The sequence below is a fragment of the Rhinoderma darwinii genome, chromosome 1, assembly GCF_050947455.1.
Source record: "Rhinoderma darwinii isolate aRhiDar2 chromosome 1, aRhiDar2.hap1, whole genome shotgun sequence".
NCBI lineage: Eukaryota > Metazoa > Chordata > Amphibia > Anura > Rhinodermatidae > Rhinoderma > Rhinoderma darwinii.
Window position 1 is genome coordinate 129,327,640 of NC_134687.1, and position 22,921 is coordinate 129,350,560.

Here is a 22,921-nt window from a genome sequence, read left to right on the forward strand (position 1 = left end):
ACCGGGGATTCTAAATTGGGCAATTAGTCCTTATTTTTAATACTGCATTATGGTAAAGCATGGAATGAGTAGGAAAGGCAAAGGGCCTCATGGAAAAAACATATTCTTATAAAGTGTGTAAGTGTTGCCAATAGCAACCAATCAGTTTGCTGTTTTCCCTTTTAAATCTTTTCTGGAAAAAGAAAAAGCAACACTGACCTTTTTTGCTAGAACAAATGATACATGTAGGTATTGGCCCATGCACACGGTATTGCTGCTGCTCATAGCCTGTACGTGCCACTGTATTGCCGCATGCACGTAGCCTGGATGGCGGCAAACGGAGTCTCTGCTGTTCTGTATCTTGAAGCTATAAGCACTCCCTGTTTAGCCTAAAGATGCCTCCATGAGCAATGCCTCTAGGAGAATGGCTCTGTAACGCACTATACATTGGAGTATGCTACAATTTTTTTTTCTCTATATAAAGCAAAAAAAACCAGAAAACAACCCTGTGTGTTCTTCTTAAAATCGGAGGCATATGGAGGTGCAGCATAGCCCTGTAGATTTTTATGTGTCGCTCTGTTCACACTAGCGTCATGGTTTCTGTTTATAACGGATACCATGACGCTTATAATAAGGCTCGTCGGGTTTCATCAAGGTTTCCGTCAAAAGAATAGTGCCTCATATTGTACTGTACTTTGCCATCAGAAGGAAAGAAGAACTCAAGAATCCCCTGACAGAGGCTCGTAGCGCAAGTGTGAACATAGCATATGTGCATAAATAGTTATACCATAGGTTCATGTACTGTAATAAGTGTTCAGCTTCAGCCAAATCCATAAAGTAGGCACATGTATTAAGGCTCCTTTATGCCCACAAAGTGCAAGGAATGTTGCATAAACATCTGGAAATGCATGCATTTCATTGTGGCTTATGATCATACACTTTACTGAACTGATGTAGGAGCTTAAAACAAGAACATGCAGAATAATTCACTCTTAACAACCGATCTTACCAAACAACACTAGCATCTGCTGACAGAGGAAATGATGCATAAAGAAGGGATTAACGTTGCACTTGATGCACTTGATTAACGTTAATCTCTGTTTATGTGGCTGCACATCGCTGCTGTGTAAATGAATGGAGAGGAGTGTATGATGCTGACTGGTCACTGATCGGTCAGCGTCATACACGTAAACACGCCCAGTTAAAAACACAATACACGCCCAGTTGGACATAACGAAAAAAAACGCCCAGTTGTCCATTTCAAAGTTCATTTGCATATATATAAAATAGCTCATAACTTGGCCAAAAATGAACGTTTTTAAAAAAAAACAAAAACCTTTACTGTTATCTACATTGCAGCGCCGATCACATGCAATAGGAGATAGGATTTGAGAATCTGGTGACAGAGTCTCTTTAAGAATAAAAATTCCACAAAGAAAACCATTTGATTAAAGGCATAGACGGGATGATTCATTCAACACATTGCGTACCTGCTGCTTGCATTCGTCGTCTTTTTATTTACAAAATACATTAATGTACAGAAATTCTAGTTTTAGTATAAGTTTTAGGCCCCATGCACACGAACGTGCTTTTGCAGCCGCAATTCCCCTGAAAATCCACGGGAGAATTGCAGCCCAATACATTTCTATGGGCCCATGCACATGACCGTGGTCCAGGCTCATAGAAAATAATGGACGGGCCGCAATTTGCGGGCGGCTCGCGGGTGACTCCGCGGCCGGCCGACCCGAAAATCATGGCCGTGCACATGGCTACGGTCGTGTGCATGAGGTCTTAGTATGTTACTATGGTATAGATTTAGTTGTAGAAAAAGAGTTACAGTAGATCATCTTTTCCAATAAATTGATGACTCCAGTGGACGGACAATAGGGCTGGCTCCCAGGCAATGATGTATGATATGGATTTCTGCAGCACATGGACTAAAATCCTTCAAACTTTACTTCTCGAATACACATATAATAGGTATAGATTAATAGCAATAAGTAAAAGTACAGATTTTGGTGTTTGTTTTTTTTTTTACATTACTTATTTGGGGAAATTAACCATAACTGGGTTGGAGGCAAGAAGACCATGGCCAAGTTTTCTCACTTTTTGCATACTCTGGTTTTCATACATAAAACCACTGTAGTTTCAGAACCAGAATTTTTAACCCAAGTTGGAATGACCGTTGTTTGTGAACTACTGTCCCTACGTTTCTGCATTATAAATTGTGAGTAAAGGAATCATACACACAAACAGACAAAAAGATTTGTACGTGATCAAAAACATTTTGTAATGGCAGGAAGGAGGTGAAGGGAACAAGTGAGCCCTAATCTACCCACCGCCCTGTCCCTGCCTACTTGCAACGACCCGCCCTAGGCGACGGGGTACAACTTGGCGGCGGTCCCTACGCTGTCTAAGTGCAAGGGAGACAAACAGGGAACACGCAAGGGAATACAGTAGCCCACGGAACGCCGCGAGGAAACGGAGCGGTGAATGAGCCAGTCAGGATCAGGAAGTAGTGGAGTATACAAACGGGAGCACGGAGCAGAAGCAAGTCAGGGGCAGAGCAACGCAGGATAAACGGAACTGAAGCAAGGCAGAAGCACGGCAGAAGCAGGCTGGAGCAAGGCAGCAGTGGGGCCAGGAATCCAAGAAGAATAACAAGCAAGAAGGAAGAGAAAACGGCAGGTATAAATGGACAGGGGGCGGAGCTAACTCTGACTGACCAGGCCGCGATAGGCTCTCCCACTCCTGAGCCTGCCACCCTGATTGGTGGGAGCAGGTGTCAGTCTCAGAGGTCTGGCCTCAGGTGTCGACTGATTAATCCTGGGAGTATACCCAGACGTAGTGCCTGGCAGATCCTTTACACATTTACATTACAACCAATACTGATTCTTTTTCAATTAAATATTTTTGTTTAACTTTTTTTTACATTTGCATTGTTCTTATTATTAATACGCCTATTTTTCCTGTAGCATGCCTTGTTAGAAAACAGTACAACTGTAGGAATATAGACTAAAGACCAGGAAGAACTTGAATAATTATTAAAGTGTAGCTAAAGGTTTGACAAACTTCTGACATATCACAGTGACATGTCAGAAGTTTGGATTTGTGGGGGTCCAAGCACGGAGACCCCCACCAATCGCTATAACGAAGCAGCTGAAACACTTGTGTGAGCGCTCAGCCGCTTCATGTCTAATCGTCTTTTTACGGAAAGCCGATGTATCGGAGTACGGGCTCATAGACTTTCTATTGAGTCCGTACACGATACATTTATTTCTGGAAAAAGCCGAACAGACACGAAGCGGCTGAGCGCTCACACGAACGCTTCAGCTGCTTCAATCTAGCGATTGGTGGGGGTCTCAGTGCTCGGACCCTCACCAATCCAAACTTCTGACATGTCACTATGACCTGTCAGAAGTTTGTCAAACGTTTAGCTACACTTTAACCTCTCCAGTGATCTTTCAGTAATGGTACCATACCAGTTTCTGTACATGTCTGATGTCTCATTATCATGTGGATTAATAATTGACACGTCTATGGCTGATATCAAAGTTTTCAGTCGAGATAAAGGGAGACAAAAGAAAGATGGAGATACAAATGTCACCTGACAGCATCAATACTTCCATAATCCAGCATTGTTAAATACTATATAAAGAAATATGTAATACCATATACATTACATTGATGAGACATTACAAGTGACTTTTTTTGTTTCCCTAATAAATACCTTGTTTCTGTGTTTCTTTTCGTACATAAAAACTTTGAGAATCCCTCTGTGATCCAAGCATTTATCTAATAACTAAAGCAATGTTTCCATAAACTGTATATGTAACACTAGGTAAGCACATACAAGCAATAAAAGATGTATCTGCAGGGCAGTACCAAGTAACCTAGCTATTTTCTGCATTGAAAAGTCATTTTCTGACACACTATCTCTCTGGCTTTATTTCTATAAGGTAATTGTGTGGTCTGTGGTGATATCTATTACTGTCAAGTAGCTGAAGTACTCTGCCCTCTGCTGCTTCAGAAACCAAACAAGCTCATTCATTGATCCCTTTAGAGGTCAATATGGATTTTGTGACGGAGTTTTCCTCAACAAGAATTTAAGAACGCTGCAGAAAGCATAGGATATAAAGCGATTTTCTGAAATGCACTATAGAAGCACTGTCATATGTAGCCATCTTCCAATAATGCATCAGGCTGGTATGGTGCCTTATCGGTGGGTTTTTGGCACTATTTTAAACTACTTAAAAAAATTAACCCATGTAAATCTTGCAGGATGATGAAAGATCCTAGATTAGCTGATGTTTAGATCACTACTACATTTCAGTGAATACGGTCAATATCCACAGCTCCACACTCACCGTGATGTACAACTCCATGATTCTCAGCTCTTCTATTGCAACCTTCCTTCCCAAAACCATATCTTAAAACACAGGCATTTCTGAAATCTAATCTAATTTGCTGTTGCAGCTTTTGCATGGTCTGGTTTCAGATTAGCTAAAGGGGGTTTTACACCGGGCGATTATCGGGCAGACAAACGTTCATATAACGCTCATTGCCGATAATTGCCCTATGTAAACAGGGCAGCGATCAGCAGATGAACGAGCAAACGCTCGATCATCTGCTGATCGTATTGTTTTAAAAAAATAAAATATTAGTATTCCCGGCAGCACATCTCCCTGTGTAAACACTGTGATACTGCATGGGGACGAGCGATCAGAGTAACGACCGCTTGTCCCCATCCATAGCTCCGTGTGACTGTCTCGTTGATCGGTGCTCGCTGCACTGGCCTATTATACCTTGTTTGTGCCTATTTAAACTACAGTGTTCATGTTTTTGGTTGGTGGGTTTGGTAAATGATTTCAGTTTAATGTGAATGACAGTACAGATCTATTACACGTATGGCTGATTGTGTATTTTTGGTTCTCTTGCAGAGATAGGATGCGCCACTCTGCCATGTATGAGCTGTGCCAAAGTATGCAGCAGATAAGTCTGGAGTTTAACCGTTTGCAGCTAACCTTTGAAGAATACACAATCATGAAAGTTTTGCTGCTACTTAGCACAGGTAAACACTTTATCTATGTATACTTATCTATTGTTACCTATTTCGTGTTCCGCACATGCACACGTCTGATTCAGCCTATTGGGAAATGCGATCACTTACTCAAAACGATATTCAGACATGGCATAAAAATGCTGCAGACTTTCAAATCTGTAGTATGCCCTATATGTTTCAGATTTCTTCCTGATTTTTGCCACGTATTCCACGTACCACATGCAGATTTTCATACTGCTTTCCACTACGTCTGAACATACCCTACTGGCTCTGAAAAGGTGGCAAGCCAGCTACTGGTGCTGTATTAGGGTGCAGTCACACAAATTTTGTCTGCAACAAAATCTGCCATGTGTGACTGCACCTTTAGGCCCCCTTTTTCTGCCTACTATTGATTTCAATTGGAGGTCAGAGGCAGAAACCACGGCAAGAAAATACATGGCCCTCCTCTTTTATTTTATTTTTTTCCCGCGTGCAGTCAAATGCTACCCGGGGAAGAAAACACCTCTGCCTCCCATTGAAATCAAATTGGGGCAACATTGGTCATTTTGTGATTCCTACGCGGTTTCTGTGTGAACTGATCCATACAATGATTGGGAATCGGTAGCATTTTTCTTTCACCCTAAAGTTCTATCTCCTAAAGTTAAAGGCAGCCTAAATTACATAGGACAAGTAAGCTGTTATTTAACAGTGTTTTAATATTTTTTGAGTTTTCAGTACAGCTGAGCTTAAAGCTAGGCGTAAATGCATGGTGCATCTGCCCAAAATTGCTGACAAGGGACATTGGTGACCGTAATTATTGGCATCTTGTCTCTATGGTAACAACGTTATTTATTCCAACCAATGGAAATGTTTCATTACAGAGGCTCTGACACCAGATTATAAATTCCCTATCTTGTTCATAATATGATCGGCGCTGTAATGTAGATTACAGCAGTGTTTCTTATTTAGAAAAACGATCATTTTTGACGGTGTTCTGACCTATTTTAGCTTTATGCTAATGAGTTTCTCAATGGACAACTGGGCGTGTTTTACTTTTTGACCAAGTGGGTGTTGTGGACCAATCAGCGTTGTACACTTCTCTCCATTCATTTACATAGCAGATAGTGATATAGCTATATCGCTATGTGCTGCCACATAAACACACTATAACATTACTGCAGTGTCCTGACAATGAATATACATTACCTCCAGCCAGGACGTGATGTGTATTCAGAATCCTGACCACTTCTCTGTGAGTTACAGCATAGCAGGCGTAGGTAGTCTCGTGAGATTACCCCGTAACCTGTCATTTACAGCGAGTTCTCACTGTGCTGTGCTGTAAATCACCGAGACGCTACAGAAGTGGTCAGGATTCTGAATACACATCCCGTCCTGGCTGGAGGTAATGTCTATTCATCGTCAGGACACTGCAGTAATGTTATAGTGTGTGTATGTGGCTGCACATAGCGATATAGCTATATCGCTATCTGCAGTGTAAATGAATGGAGAGAAGTGTATGATGCTGATTGGTCAGCGTCATACACTTCTCTCCACAACGCCCACTTGGTCATATAGTAAAACACGCCCAGCTGTCCATTGAGAAACTCATTAGCATAAAGTTAAAATTGGTCATAACTCCGTGAAAAATGATAGTTTTTCTAAATAAAAAACACTGCTGTAATCTACAGGGTGGGCCATTTATATGGATACACCTAAATAAAATGGGAATGGTTGGTGATATTAACTTCCTGTTTGTGGCACATTAGTATATGGGAGGGGGGAAACTTTTCAAGCTGGGTGTTGACCATGGCAGGCCATTTTGAAGTTGGCCATTTTGTATCCAACTTTAGTTTTTTCAATGGGAAGAGGGTCATGTGACCCATCAAACTTATCGAGAATTTCACAAGAAAAGCAATGGTGTGCTTGGTTTTCCCGTTACTTTATTCTTTCATGAGTTATTTACAAGTTTCTGACCACTTATAAAATGTGTTCAAAGTGCTGCCCATTGTGTTGGATTGTCAATGCAACCCTCTTCTCCCACTCTTCAACCCTCTTCCAGCCTAGCTTCTTTCACTGCACACACAGCGTGATCTCGCGAGATCACGCTGTGCTGTCATTCACAGCGAGATCACGCTGTGTGTGCAGTGAAAGAAGCTGAGCTGGAAAGATGAGAAGTGTATGACGCCGATTGGTCAGCGTCATACACTTCCCTTTACAACGCCCAGTTGGTAAAAAGTTTAAAAAAAACGCCCAGTTGTCTATTAAGAAATTAATTCGCATAAATCTAAAATTGTTCATAACTTGCTCAAAATGTATCGTTTTTCAAAATAAAAACCACTGTTATCTACATTACAGCGCCGATCAGATTATGTAGGAGACAGGGCACTTATAATCTGGTGACAGAGCCTCTTTAAGGCCCTTTTACACTGGCCGATGCCGCGAGCGCCGATCAACGAGCCATCTGATGGGGGGCCATCATTGTCGGCGCTCGTTGGCTCCTGTCACACGGAACTATGGATCGGGACGAGCGGTCGTTATTCCGATCGCTCATCCCCATACATTATTATCATGTCGACAGCGCGTCTCCTTCTTTACACAGGGAGATGTGCTGCCGACAACTATAATATTTTACTTTTTTAAAACTATACGATCAGCAGGTGAGCGTTTGCTCATTCATCTGCTGATCGCTGCCCTGTTTACACAGAGCAATTCTAGGCAATGAGCGTTCTGCCCTATAATCGCCCAGTGTAAAATCCCCTTTACTCTTTTTGTTTTAACCACTTAACACAAAGGAGGTAATTCCCGCACAATGTCGTACAAGTACATCACCTGATCCCCAACGGGCGTGTGGCTGTGACTGACAGCCACACTTCTGCACTAACTGCAGGGATCGGAGAAAACTCAAATAGGTACAAAGGGGGGAATTTACCAAACTTTCTACTGGCATAAATTACTATTCTTGATCAGACTATCCCACCAATCAGCCAATAAAAAATAAATTAAAAAACTGAACTAAAAAAATAGGTATACTCCCCTCATTGCTCCGCTTCTCACCTCCGGGTCCCCTCATGCTCCCTCAACAATGCATTGACGCAGGGCAGTGTCAGAACATTGTATGTGAAGCAGCACTCCGGACGCTGAGGGCTACGTTGCATCTAAGGCAAGACCTTGTATGAGCTGAAACATGCTGAGGGAGACCGAGAAAAACCGATGGGGAGAAGCTTAGGAGCACAGAGTTTAGCATACATTTTTTTTTTTTACATTTCTGATGGGGGGGGGGCTGAATTTTGGCACATGGCCAGCGGAATGATGCAACCGAATTATTAGGAGGCATGCGCCTCTTAATAAATCTGTTGCGTCTTACTTCAGCAGAGCAGAAAGCCATGGCTGGCGTATGAAAATTAAGTCTGCCAAAAGTCTTAAAAATAAAACAAAAATGCACTGATCTTACTCGGCCCAATACATTAGGTGTCAGATCACTCCTCCCAAAATCTAAATAAAATACATCCCATGAAGTCATCTAGCCACTCCTGATTTAGGATGTTATTTATATGAATTTAGATTTAAGATTAATATTATTGTAAAATATTAATACATATGTCATTATATTACATTGATCTGTATAAATGTGAGTGTAGATGTAGTAGTCAACAATATGCTTTCTCTTAATATTTATTATGGGGGGAAATAGCCTTATTAATTCCATCATGTTAATGTAAAACTCAGTTGAAACACATGGCAATAAATGTTGTGTGCTCGTTTCCTGAACTTACACAGTATGTACTGTAAGCATTGCTCAGAATTGTAAGTGGTGACATATTTGTTGTTAAGTTTTCTCTCTAGTCAAAAACCGTGAAACACAAATGGCAATATATTTTCTTTCTACCATTTCCATACAGTGTTTCATATACTTCCTAACCCATAGGGTATTGGAAGTTATCCAGATCGATAGTACAACTGTGTTTAATAAACCCAATCCCAGAATCTGGGCACTTCTCCAGAATTTTGTGTTCCAATTTAGCTCCGTTTGTTTGTAGAATTCTTTCTATTTTATTTTTAAATGTTGGTGCAACGTTTGAGAGACCGTAGTTTCTTAAAACTAGAGGACTGAGGGATCTGAAAGTTCCTTTTTTTCCATCTTACCTAATGCTTACAATATAGTGAATTGGGCCATAATGATACCATTTTGCTCCGTTTCTTTCAGCAAGGGGTCTAATGACGAGATAAACATCCTATATGTGTATAATGTCATGGCAATTTGTTTTAGACATGTATTTTTCAGTATCTTAGTATCTTCGTCATCTGCATATGAATTCTTATGACATGATTTACCACTTAACCTTTTGCTTAGTGACTTCTTTCATTGTCTTTTCAACCTAGTTCCTAAAGATGGACTTAGATGCCAAGCTGCGTTTGAAGAAATGAGACTGAATTACATTAAAGAACTGAGGAAAATATTAATGAAGAGTCCACACAGTGCTGGACAGAGCTGGCAGCGATATTTCCACTTAACTAAACTTCTCGACTCCATGCATGATGTAAGTGTCTTACTCCTTTTCTGACTATTTAGCATTGTTATGGAAATTGAACATTAGACTTTAGTGTATATATAAAAAGGATGTCCCAGTAGACATCCATTTTGCCTTTCTCTCCAATGCTAGGGTATGTGACATAGAGTGTGAAAAGATGTAGAACTTAGGCCACTCCTCAGCTTCTTCTGCAATGGTGTCAAAGCTAGCCATGCCACGGCCTTTAGTTAATCCTCACCTACCTGGTAGTACTAAACAAAGAAGACCTGGGTCAGATGGACTAGGAAGAACGATAAATGAGTTTTCTATCTGTGCGTTTGTTTTCTTTTTGGTTATATGGGTGGCTAAAATATTTAAAGGTATTTAACCCCTTCAGGACGGAGCCTGTTTTGGCCTTGTGGACGCAGCCGATTTCTTTCAAATCTGACACGTCTTGTTTTATGTGGTAATCACTTGAGAATACTTTTACCTATCCAAGTGATTCTGCTATTTATTTTTTCTCTTTATATATTGTACTTTGTTAGTGGAAAAATTTGGTAAATAAATTCAGTATTTATTTGTGAAAAACACCAAAATTTAGGGAGAATCTTTAAAAAGTTGAATTTTTTTTAAATTTAAATGTATCTGCTTGTAAGACCGATGGTAATACCACGCAAAATAGTTACTAATTAACATTACCCATATGTCTACTTTATGTTGGCATCGTTTTTTGAACATCCTTTTATTTTTCCAGGACGTTACAAGACTTAGAACTTTAGCAGCAATTTCTCACATTTTCAAGAAAATTTGCAAAATCTATTTGTTTATGGTTCAGTTCTGAAGTGGCTTTAAGGGCCTTATAAATTAGAAACCCCCCCATAAGTAACCCAATTTTAAAAACTGCACCCTCAAAGTTTTCAAAACAGCATTTAGAACGTTTCTTAACTCTTTGTGTTTCACAGGAATTAAAGTAAAGTGGAGGTGAAATTTATAAATACATTTTTCTGTAACACTGAAGGTTTTATTCAAGAAATGCAACTCAATACTAATTGCCCAGATTCTGAATTTAGTAGAAATATCCCACATGTCGCCCTAACGTGCTAATGGACTGACACACCGGCCTCAGAAGCAAAGGAGCACCTAGTGGTTTTTGGAGCCTCCTTTTTATTAGAATATATTTTAGGCGTCTTGTGGGGCCAAAACAGGGAAACCCCTCTCAAAAATACACAATTTGGCAAACTACACCCCTCAAGGAACTTATAGAGGGGTATCGTGAGCATTTTGACCCCACAGTTTTTTGTTTTTTTTGCTGAACTCTAAATTTTTTCCAATAAAATGTAGAAATTATAAATTTTTACAAGGCATAAAGAAGAAAAAGCACCCCAACATTTGAAAATAAATTTCTCCTGATTACGGCAATACGTGGTAATAAACTACTGCTGTTTGGATACAGGACAGGGCTCAGAAGGGAAGGAGCGCCTTTTGGCTTTTGGAGCTCAAGTTTGCTGTAATAGTTTTCGGGTGCCATGTCGCATTTACAAAGCCCCTGAGAGACAATCAGTGGAAACCCCCCAAAAGTGACCCCATTTGGGAAACTACAACCCTAAAATAATTTATCTAGGGGTATAGTGAGCATTTTTATCCCACAGGTTTTTTGCTGAATTTAGTGGAATTAGGCCGTGAAAACGTCTCTTGTTTTTTTGTTCTTTTTTTTAACGGCGTTCACCTTTCACTATAAATCACGTTTCGTTTATTCTGCGGGTCGATGCGATAACGGCAATACCATATTTATATAGGTTTTTTTTATGTTTTTCGGTGTTTGCACGATAAAATCATTGTTTCAAAAAAATTATTTCGTTTTTGTGTTGTGATATTCTAAGAATTATCGAAAAAACCACGGCACTCCGTATAGAAGGGTGCTCAGGTAGGGTTCAACACTGTATTCCATATTCTCTATATTCTAAGAGCCATAACTTTTTTTTATTTTTCCATCAAGAAAGCTGTGTGAGGGTTTATTTCTTGCGGATCAAATTGTGGTTTTTATTGGTACCTTTTTTGGGTGCATGCAACTTTTTGATCCTTATATATAAAATTTTTGGGTAGCTGAAGTAACTAAAAAATAGTTTCTGGTATTTTTTTTATTTTGTTTTACGGTGATCAGCGTGCGGGATAAATAACATTATATTTTTATAGTTCAGGCTGTTATGGACATGGCGATACCAATTATGCATAGTTTATTTACTTTCATTTTTTTTCGAATAATAAAGGACATTATAAGGGGGAACGGGCGATTTTTTTAATTTTATTACTTGGAACTTTTACTTTTTATTTTTGTACAACATTTTATTTTATTTTTAAACTTTTTTTTTTTTAATTTATTTTTTAGTCCCACTAGGGACTTGAAGATCCAACTGTTGGATCGTTGTTGTAATACCGTGCAATACTTATGAATTGCAGGGAGTTATACCTGTCAGTTTCACACTGATCGGCAGCGTATCCTGCCTCTGGCAGGACCTAATCGCCTTCCGTAAATGGCAGACCCGGAGGCCTTTGCTAGGCCTCCGGTTGCCATTGCAACCATCAGCACTCCGCAATCGCGTTGTGGGGGGGGTGATGTTGTTACTCCTTAAATGCGGTGGTCACTATTGACCACCGCATTTAAAGGGTTAATTGGCAGGTATCACAGCTGTGATCGAACCCGATGTCTTCCCTCAGTATTAAGGCTGATAGTAGCAGCCAGTACTGACAGATGCCGGGCTGCAAGGAATGCCTGTGCGCTCCATTAGGAGCACACATAGATTAATGGGCTGCAGGCACAAGGACCAACGCTGCAGCCCATTAATCTACCTGGGCTGGTCGAGAAGGGGTTAAAAGGATGCTATCCTGGAGTATCTCAATGAAAATACACTTATAACTCAGCATGGGTTTATGAGGGATCGGTCCTGTCAAACCAATCTAATCCTCTTCTATGAGGAGGTAAGTTCTAGACTGGACATGGGTCAGGCTGTGGATGTGGTGTAGACTTTTCAAAACGTTTCATAACGTGCCACATAAAAGGTTGGTATATTAAATGAAAATGCTGGGACTGGGGAAAATATGTACAATTGGGTTAACAACTTGCTCTGTGATAGGAAACGAAGGGTGGCTATTAATGTTACATCCTCAGAGTGGGTTGCAGTTACCAGTGGGTCACTAATGTGCCCTTTTCTTTTTAATATGTTTATTAATGACATTGTAGAGAGTATACAGAGTATAATTTCTATATTTGCAGATGATATTAAGCTCTGTAAAGTATTCAACACAGAAAAAGATAATATAATATTTGAGGAAGCTGGGGGCTGGGGTTTGGGCAGAGAAATTGCAAATAAAATTTTATGTCGATAAATGCAAATTCTACAATTTTGCATTAAAACGTAAACACTTGAGAAAACTGCTACTGAAAAAGACCTGGGGATATTGGTGGACAGCAAACTTTACCATAGCAACCAATGCCAAGCAGCTGCTGCCAAGGCAAATAAAATCATGGAATGCATCAAGAGGTATAGATGCACATGACAAAAAATATAGTTTTGCCTGTATGCAAATCACTAGTCAGACCACACATGGAAAATTGTGTACAAACTTTTAAGCAGAATGACATGGCTAAACGAAAGTGGATACAAAAGAGGTCGACCAAGGTAATTAAGGGAATGGGCAGATTGCAATACCTAGAAACGTTATCAAACTTGGGGTTATTCAGTTTGGAAAAAAGATAAGTGGCGCTCTGTACAATGTACAAATATATGAATTGAAAGTACAGAGATCTTTCTAATGATCCTTTTATACCTAGGCTGTAACAATGACAAGGGGGCATCCTCTACGTCTAGAGGAAAGAGGGTTTCACCATAATCATAGACAGGGATTTTTTTTACTGTGACAGCAGTGAGACTATGAAACGCTGTCACAAGATGTTGTGGTGGTTGATTCTTTGAACAAGTTACAACAAGAGCCTTGATGCCTTTCTTGAAAAATATAATATCACAATTTATGGGAACTAGATTCCGGAGATGGGACATTGATCCGGGGATTTATTCTGATTTCCATATTTGGAGTCAGGGAGGATTTTTTTCCCCTGAGGAGGCAATTAGCATTAACCTCATAGGTGCTTTGCCTTCCTCTGGATTAACAAGGTAGAATTAAAGGTTAGGCTTGATGGACCTGTCTTTTTTTCATCCTTATCAACTATGTAGCCATATATATATATAAGTATGTGCTCCCTGTGATTTTCCGGCAAGGCCTTCTGTTTTTGTGCATGGTGATGGTCGTATTAATCCGTAAGCACACTACTAAGAGTAAACCCTCCGGTATAATCTTCATATGAGGATCACTTCAAAACCGCTCTGTCAACTTTCAAAGAAAAAACAGCAGTTTTTTTTTTCCTTTTTGTAGAAAAGCAGGCCCAGATAGACCATTACAATTTTAAGCAGGGTACCCAAGAAAAAAGCATTCTGAATCACCATCTGAATATTAAGCCATGCATCAGTACAACTGCATACCATATCTGTTAAAACCTATACAAGAAAGGAAAGGATATGGGGTGGGGATCCAGTTGGGGAAATCAAAATTCCAGATACATAAAATTATGGCATGCCACTGCCAACACATCACACAGTGACTCAAAGGGAAATAGATACAATTATCATAAAACAGAGGCAGTCTAACAATTTCAATGTTTGCTGCATGTCGACGTTTTAAATAAACAAGCAATAAATAGATTACAACCATTTTAAATAACCGTACAGAGTCTATAATGAGAGAGAGTGTTTACCTAATATACAGTACTGTGTAAAAGTTTTAGGCAGTTGTGGAAAAATGCTGCAACGTAAGAATGCTTTAAAAAATTTGTTAATAGTTGTTTGTTTTTTTAGCAGTTAAAATACAAAGTGAATGAACAGAAGAGAAATCTAAATGAAATTAATATTTGTTGTGACCACCCTTTGCATTCAAAACCGCATCAATTCTTCTTGGTACACTTGCACACGGTTTTCTAAGGAACTCGACAGGGAGATTGTTCCAAACATCTTGGAGAACTAACCACAGATCTTCTGTGGATGTAGGCTTACTCAAATCCTTCTGTCTCTTCATTTAATCCCAGACAGACTCTCTGATGTTGAGATATCATTACTTCCAGGACTCCTTGTTCTTCTTTTCGCTGAAGATCGTTCTTAATGACATTGGCTCCAAATTTATTCTGCAGAAGGACAGCGACCACAAACATACAGCCAATCAGACGCCTCCCTGATGGTATTGGATGATGGATAAGTATCTGCCTGTATTTCTCAGCATTAGGCCGAATTCAGACGACCAAGTGTAAACTCAGACATGAAAAACTGCAGTTTTTCACGTCCGAGTTGCACCCATGCAGGACCCGTTTTCATGAAGCTCTCATAGTCTTGAGTCTATTAAGGGATCCGTTAAAAGGTAATAAAATAGGACATGTTCTATTTTTCAACGGACTCTTCACACGGTCCTTTAGAACAACGGCCGTCTGAATGGCCCCATTGAAATACGTGTGTCTGTATGACGGCCGTCACACGGACGTATACAACGTTCATGTAAATAAGCCCTTAAGAACACCATTAACCCTTACCAAATCCCCAACTCCATATACTGAAATGCAGCCCCACACTTGCAAGGAACCTCCACCATGCTTCACTATTGCCTACAGACACATTATTGTACCGCTCTCCAGCCCTTTGGAGAACAAACTGCCTTATGTTACAGCCACATATTTAAAATTTTTACTCCTCAGTCCAGAGCACTGAGGAGATGCCATTTTTTTAGGCACACCAGTTCCTATGTTTTTGTGCATAGTTGAGTCGCTTGGCCTTGTTTGCATGTCAAAGGTCTTGCTTTTTGTCCGCAATTCTTCCATGAAGACCACTTCTGGCCAGACTTCTCCGAACGGTCTGCCTGGTTACCACTGGTTTCTGCCAGTTCTGAGCTGATGGCACTGCTGGACATCTTCAGATTTCAAAAGGAAGTAAGCATGATGCGTCTTATCTGCTGCACTGTTTGCTTGGCCAACCACTGCATCTACGGTCCTCAACTTTGCCGGTTTCTTTGTGCTTCTTCAAAAGAGCTGTGACCCCCACCAATCGCTAAAATTAAGTGGCAGAAGGGCTCATGTGAGCGCTCAGCTGCTTAGTTTCTGTTAGTTTTTTTCCGGAAAGCTGTGATATAGTGGAGTACGGGCTCATATACTTTCTATTGAGCCCGTACTCCGATACATTGATTTCCAGAAAAGGCCGAACAGAAACCAAGCGGCTGAGCGCTCACACAGGTTCTTCTTCCACTTCATTTTAGCTATTAGTGGGGGTCTCGGTGCTCGGACCCCCATCAATCAAAACTTCTGACATGTCACTATGACATGACAGAAGTTTGTCGAACGTTTAATTACACTTTAATGACTGATGCAACCTACATATGAAAATGAAGGTCATTATCACCTGTTTGGTATAATTGGTTAATCATACACCTGAATATAATCCTACAAAATCCATGAATTTGTGCAAGTGTACGTAGAAGAATTGATGCTGTTTTGAAGGAAAAAGTTGGTCGCACCCATTATTGATTTGATTTAGATTTCTCTTCTGTTCATTCACTTTGTATTTTGTTAATTAACAAAACAAAAAAAACTATTAAATCTTTTGCATAGTACTGTACGTATTTGCAATAAGAGCCTGAGCTATAGTGGCTAATAGGGCATAGTTTCGGGAAAGGCACAGGGAAGCAGGGCAAAGTCTTCAATCAAAAATTTGATGAGCTATAGGAAGAATCCGTCAGCTAGGCTGTTACGTCTCTTGAATCAGTCAAGTAGGCATCATCAATTCAGGAGCTGGTTCTGTCACTCTTTTAGAGGTTACACTTTCTGCCTTCGTGTGCTGCTTCAGGATCCAATAATAGAGCAACGTAGCAATGGGAAATAATCTCCAGCATTGTTTTGGGACTCCTTCAGTAGTATACATGACACGGTTTACTGCCTAAAGTGGCAAATGGATGTACAGGGCAACAGGAAGTTAATCAAATGGAACGAAAATGCCTATATATGATCTCAAGGCTTGCATGTGTGAAAATTTACCCACTAAGGCTTCGTTTTGTCAGAACTTTCCGTGGGAACGGAGCCCTGACCGACACAAACGGAAACCATAGGTTTCCGTTTCCATCACCATTGATTTCAATGGTGACTGATCCGGTGCCAATGGTTTCCGTTTGTCTCCGTTGTGCAAGGGTTCTGTCATTTTGACGGAATGAATAGCTCAGTCGACTACAGTATTGATTCCGTCAAAACGATGGAACTCTTGCACAACGGAGACAAACGGAAACCATTGGCACCACATCCGTCACCATTGAAATCAATGGTGATGGAAACAGAAAACTATGGTTTTCGTTTGTGTCTGTCAGGGCTCCGTTCCGACGGAAAGCTCCGTCGGAACGGAGCTCTAACGCAGATTTGAACGAAGCCTAACTTATGTTTATAAGAACATCTTATACACTTGATGGCCAGTTTATGTTGAGCACCTACTTAACCTAATACTATGTTGGGCCACCTTTTGCCTATCCCCGTATATTGTAGTATATGACATAGTACTATATGTTCAGACTCTTAGATCTGATCCAAGTCTAGCAACCCTCCTCAGCTCCAGAAAACTAAAGTCAGAATTTAAAACATTTGTCTTTTGCTCCACTCTCTGATAACTTTAACATCTGTTTCTCTGGAATAATTCACAAGTGCAAATTTTTCCTATTTTCACACTAGAGCTTTACCCACAGTTTTCCCTCATTCGTAGTTTGATATCATATAATTTTCCCATTATGTCTTTATACTAAACACTTGTAGATGTAGAAGTTTTGATCAGTAGGGTCCAGGTACTGAAACCCCCACTAAAAACTAGAACAAAGAGGTACAGGCATTCTGCTAAGTTATCTGACCGTTCTCAATAACCATGTATGACCTGTAGACTTTCTATATGCTTTCTAAAGTTCATACACGGTACTCCAAAGAGAGCCAACAAATGATAATGGAGGCCAAAGGGGCACATTAATCAGAAGAACGCATGTACCCCTTCATTTTACTAATAGTTGAGGGTCTCCGAACTTGGATTCCTACCGAAAATTCTGACATGCCATTATGGCATGTCAGAAGTTTTATAATATGACCGTTATCCTTTAAAAGGTTATCAAATGAAATAATGAATATTTAGAAAGCGAGGTGGTACTAGCAGGCATTACTTTGGTCGCTAGTTTTGAGGGATTGTTCCCTGAGCCCCTATCCTGGATTAACAGCATGTAGAAAGTGCAGCTTTTCATCACATTTTTCTAATAATAATGTGATAGCGTTCACATTTTCCTTTACTGGCTCTAATCTCCAACTACAAATTAAAATAATATAATATAGAGTATTATAAAATATTAAAACCAAATGAAATCTAAGCTCCAGCACTTGTTTTATTAAGAGAGAGGTTTTAATTTCTAGATGTCCCTTTGGTTCCCCTACAGTTATTACAGATGACATCAGCATGCAGATCGGGTAACATAATGATGTCACCACACCCAACATCACTGGCTGTACTAGCTGAGATTTTGCACTGTGTGGTGACAGATAGATGAAGGAATAATTATTGCATTTACCCTTTTTATTATTCATTTTAGATATCTGTAATTTATGTTTTTTTACATTTATTTTTCCTCATACCATTAGTATTGCAGTGTAACTACATTATTACTGTATTTTGGTATTCGGATATTTGACATCTGGTCTTATCTGGGATATGCAGCTTATTAAAAATGTTTGTATAGTATTATGTGAATTGTTCTAAACTCTTTTATTTGGCTGTTTCTTGCATTATTGTATTACGTTTTATTACAAAGATTTGAAAAGAAGTCCTTTGTGACTATGCTGGACTATGATTGTTTTGACTGTGCTACCTGAATGGCTTGACGTTGCCAAGTTGAAATGAGGTGCTAAGACCCCTTATTTCCTTGTACATGGTTCTAAAAAAAAAATCTGCTTCAAGGTAGTTTTACTTTTATGAGGCTAAAAAAATGGTGGTAATCTATATCTTGGAGCAGGCAGAAGCGATCTGTGTCTGTCTTGTTGAAGCAATATGTGGTCATTTTATTTGATGCTGAGCTCAACTTTTGACTGTACTGAGGCTTGTTATATTGCTGCTGGCATGCGAGAGTACCTCTGACTCCAATGTGTGTTCATTATTTGTTTCATACACGATCATAGGGTGAGAGGAGTGCACTTCAGGACATGCCGTAATACTACAACTTGGTGTTGTTTAAAGAACTAACATATGGAATTATTTTTCTCAAGTGTTTTTTTGCTCCTTTTCTTTGAGAAGCGATGTGGGAGGCAGAAGACCGTATTCCCCTGGCAATGATATATTTTACTAAAAGCACATCTTCCTTTTACAATGCCAGAGTAAGACACTTAGCCGTTTACATTATATGAAAGGAATAGGTTGCAAATATTCTCTTTAACTACACTGCGCATTTTAAAAGTTGGCAAAAGTTTTGGCCTACTTGTACCGCTCTTTTAGATGTCTCATAGATTTTGAAACCTGCAGTTGTCCGTGCCCTTTGTCAAAAAATATGCATAATGTATTTATATTGTGATCTTCCAATAGTTTAAGGCTGGACTGTGATGTTTCCTTCTTTTTACCATGACTATTGATGAGGGGCAATGTTTTAGAAACGCAGGTTCTTCATGTCCTGCACGTTTTATACTGCCAACGGAACCGACTTATGTATAATCTGCATTAGGAATAAAAGTGGATGGTTGAACATCCAGCCCCAGAATACACTTGCTTTAGGGTAATGTGTTGTATCTGATACAGCGTGGATTGTAAATATCTGGTGGGTGTCTGGATAGACTGAAGGTGCGATTCTTATCACTTCTGTGGAAAATCTTGTTAGCGCTCATTGGGGATCATTATAAAACTGTTCTTACATCTGCTGTGCTAATTGTTGTGATATCAATATTTTGACAATTAATAGATAACATTGAAACCGTTACTTTGTTACTGCTGCACTTCAAGAGATCACAGTATAGTTTCACCAAAAGCCGAAACTAAGGTTATATCCAGAAACGTCTCTTTATACTTTTCCATTCTCTATGATCCACTGTGGCTTTATATGAAAAACAGTACAACTGTCCCTTGTGGACTTGACCTAAAGTATTAGACTGGTAGACAATCCATGTGCCACTGTATAGTGTCCCTGCGAGGCACTCTATTAAAAGTAATACTTTTTAGAGAGAATACTTTTGTAATATGGCATGTTGTATTCACATTTCGTGGTTCTACTCCATAGATTTTAATAAGTAGCATTTCTAGGAACAATTTAGAATAACTCTAATGTTGGGTTCCCACAGTGCAGATTTGCTGCAGATTTTGCATGCATTTTTTTTTAGCCAAAACCAGGAACGGAACCTAAACAGAAGAACTATATAAAGAAAAGCCTGCTCTCCTGGATCTTCTGGTTGGGGGGGGGGGGGGGGCGGGGGGAGCATCAAAAATCTGCAGCAAATCTGCACTGTGGAAACCAAGTCTAATAAAAAAAAAACTGCACCAAAAACTGCGATCACATTTTAAGTAACATGCATATTTTACCAGTGCATAGCAGTGTAAATAAGCAATGTAGACCCATACGGAGTATGTATTTTCACTGTGACTATCCATCTTCTACAAGTAGCGCCATCTGTAGCTAGATACTGCTCTCCCTTGTGTGTATGCAGCTCAGCAAGTCCTACAAGGATGCTGACGGCAGTGGCTGACCTACTGGTGGAGTGACCTCTAGTTGCATTTATTGCAGTACATGTGAGCAGTTTTATATCCTATGATTCTACAATGATGTTAAAGGCACCTGCTGTCGTCTCTTTTATATAAGCTTTGTATTTTGGGTTTAGTGACCCTTTAAAGATGGGGGAAAAAAAACTTTTAAGAAGGAAGATTAAGTTATAAACACCAGTTGGACATAACATGTGTCCAGGGCTTCAGGACAATTTAAAGTCATATGCTTGTTTCATTAAATTTATGGTCGCAGTGTGATTTTTATTTATTTTTTATTCCTTTCGCGACTATAACAGAATTTCCAACCACGTAGAAATGTCTGTAATAGTCAAAGTCACATCTAACTTCCCATAGGGAATAAAAAAAAATTCACGTTGCGACTTTCATTCGACCCACATTCAACATTAAAGAGGATCTGTCGCCTCTTCTAACATGTCTGTTGTAGTAAATAATTATATTCCCCATAAAATAATTCTGGAGCATCTTTTCCAAGAACTCTGTGTTGTGCCGTTCCTCCGTTTTTCCTCGTAGAAATTTATGAATACATTGACAACTGGATGTTACCAGTTGGGGGTGTGTCTCTTCACAGAGTGGCAATGTCCAAACAGTGTAGGGACACCACCACAAGGGGAATAGTAACACCCAGTTATCAATGTATTTATAAATTTCAGGCACAGGCTGCCATAAAACAGCCTGTATTCTGCTAACAGATTGACGGTTAGAATATCAGCAAGTTCATTTATTTCAGTAATTCAATACAAAAAGTGAAACTCATATTATATAGATTCATTACACACAGAGTGATCTATTTCCAGCATTTTTTTTCTTTTAATGTTGAAACTAGGGCTGAGGAGGGAGGCCAATGTAGGAAATAAAGGGGTAGTTAGGTTAGGGGTCAGACTATATTGGTGGGGGGAGAGACAGACGGTGGGGAGAGGACTATGCAACAAGCTTGATAAGGAGATCCTTTCGTTACAAAACAGCAGTGAAAATAAAAAGGCCCAAATGTCAAATAATCACATTTCTGATAGTGAAATTGAAACATTTAAAGGCAAGTTAAAGTGTATGTTCACAAATGCCAGAAGTCTAGCAAGCAAAATGGGGGAGCTGGAGGCCTTAATACTGGAAGAAGATATAGATATAGTTGGTGTTGCTGAAACATGGCTGGACTCTTCACATGACTGGGCTGTAAATCTACAGGGTTTTACACTGTTTCGGAAAGACAGGGCAAATAGGAAAGGTGGTGGTGTATGTCTGTATGTGAGAAGCGATATGAAGGTGAGTGTAAATGAGACATTAGAGGGTGAATACTGTGAGGAGGTTGAAACCTTGTGGGTGGAATTACAAAGGGAAGTAAACACTGAAAAAATTACTTTTGGTGTAATCTATAGACCCCCCAATATAACTGAGGAGATGGAAGGTCAAATATATAAACAGATGGAGCGGGCTGCACAGGCGGGTACTGTTGTGATAATGGGAGATTTTAATTTCCGGGATATTAATTGGTGTCATGGTTCGGCTTCAACTGCAAAGGGGAGACATTTCCTCAACCTGTTACAGGAAAATTTTATGGGCCAGTTTGTGGAAGACCCGACTAGAGGTGAAGCTCTGTTGGATCTGGTCATTTCTAATAATGCAGAGCTTGTTGGGAATATCAATGTTCGTGAAAACCTCGGTAACAGTGATCATAATATAGTTACATTTTACCTATACTGTAAAAAACAAACGCAGGCTGGGAGGGCAAAAACATTTAATTTTAAGAAAGCCAATTTCCCCAGGATGAGGGCTGCAATTCAGGATATAGACTGGGAAGAACTAATGTCAAATAATGGGACAAATGATAAATGGGAGATTTTCAAATCTACTTTGGGTAATTATAGTGCAAAATGTATTCCTACAGGTAACCAGTATAAACGACTAAATTTAAACCCCACATGGCTTACACCTTCTGTGAAAGGGGCAATACATGACAAAAAAAGGGCATTTAAAAAATACTAATCTGAGGGTACAGCTGTAGCCTTTGTAAAATATAAAGAGCTTAATAAAATCTGTAAAAATGTAATAAAATCAGCAAAAATACAAAATGAAAGGCAGGTGGCCAAGGATAGTAAAACAAATCCTAAAAAATTCTTCAAGCATATAAATGCAAAAAAGCCAAGGTTTGAACATGTAGGACCCCTAGATAATGGTAATGGGGAGTTGGTCACAGGGGATCAAGAGGAGGCAGAGTTACTAAATGGGTTCTTCCGCTCTGTATATACAACAGAAGGAGCAGCTGATGTAGCCGGTGCCAGTGCTGTTAATATATCAGTTGATATACTGAATTGGATGAATGTAGATATGGTCCAAGCTAAATTAAATAAAATAAATGTACACAAGGCCCCGGGACCAGATGGGTTACACCCTAGAGTTCTTAAAGAGCTTAGTTCAGTTATTTCTGTCCCCCTCTTCATAATATTTAGAGAGTCTCTCATGAGTGGTATAGTGCCAAGGGACTGGCGCAGGGCAAATGTGGTGCCTATTTTCAAAAAGGGCACTAGGTCTTCGCCGGGTAA

At 39.7% G+C, this 22,921-nt stretch overlaps 1 protein-coding gene across 4 annotated transcripts in view; it reads left to right on the top strand.

Annotated features, from left to right (window-relative positions):
* The window catches only part of NR3C2 (nuclear receptor subfamily 3 group C member 2), a 351,146-nt gene that overhangs the window by 307,019 nt on the left and 21,206 nt on the right, over nt 1-22,921 (top strand). For all 4 annotated transcript variants that reach the window (XM_075860365.1, XM_075860367.1, XM_075860366.1 and 1 more), the window contains 2 exons: nt 4,920-5,050; nt 9,401-9,558. In XM_075860365.1, coding sequence (XP_075716480.1) covers nt 4,920-5,050; nt 9,401-9,558 — 289 coding nt within the window. The remainder of the gene's footprint in view (nt 1-4,919; nt 5,051-9,400; nt 9,559-22,921) is intronic.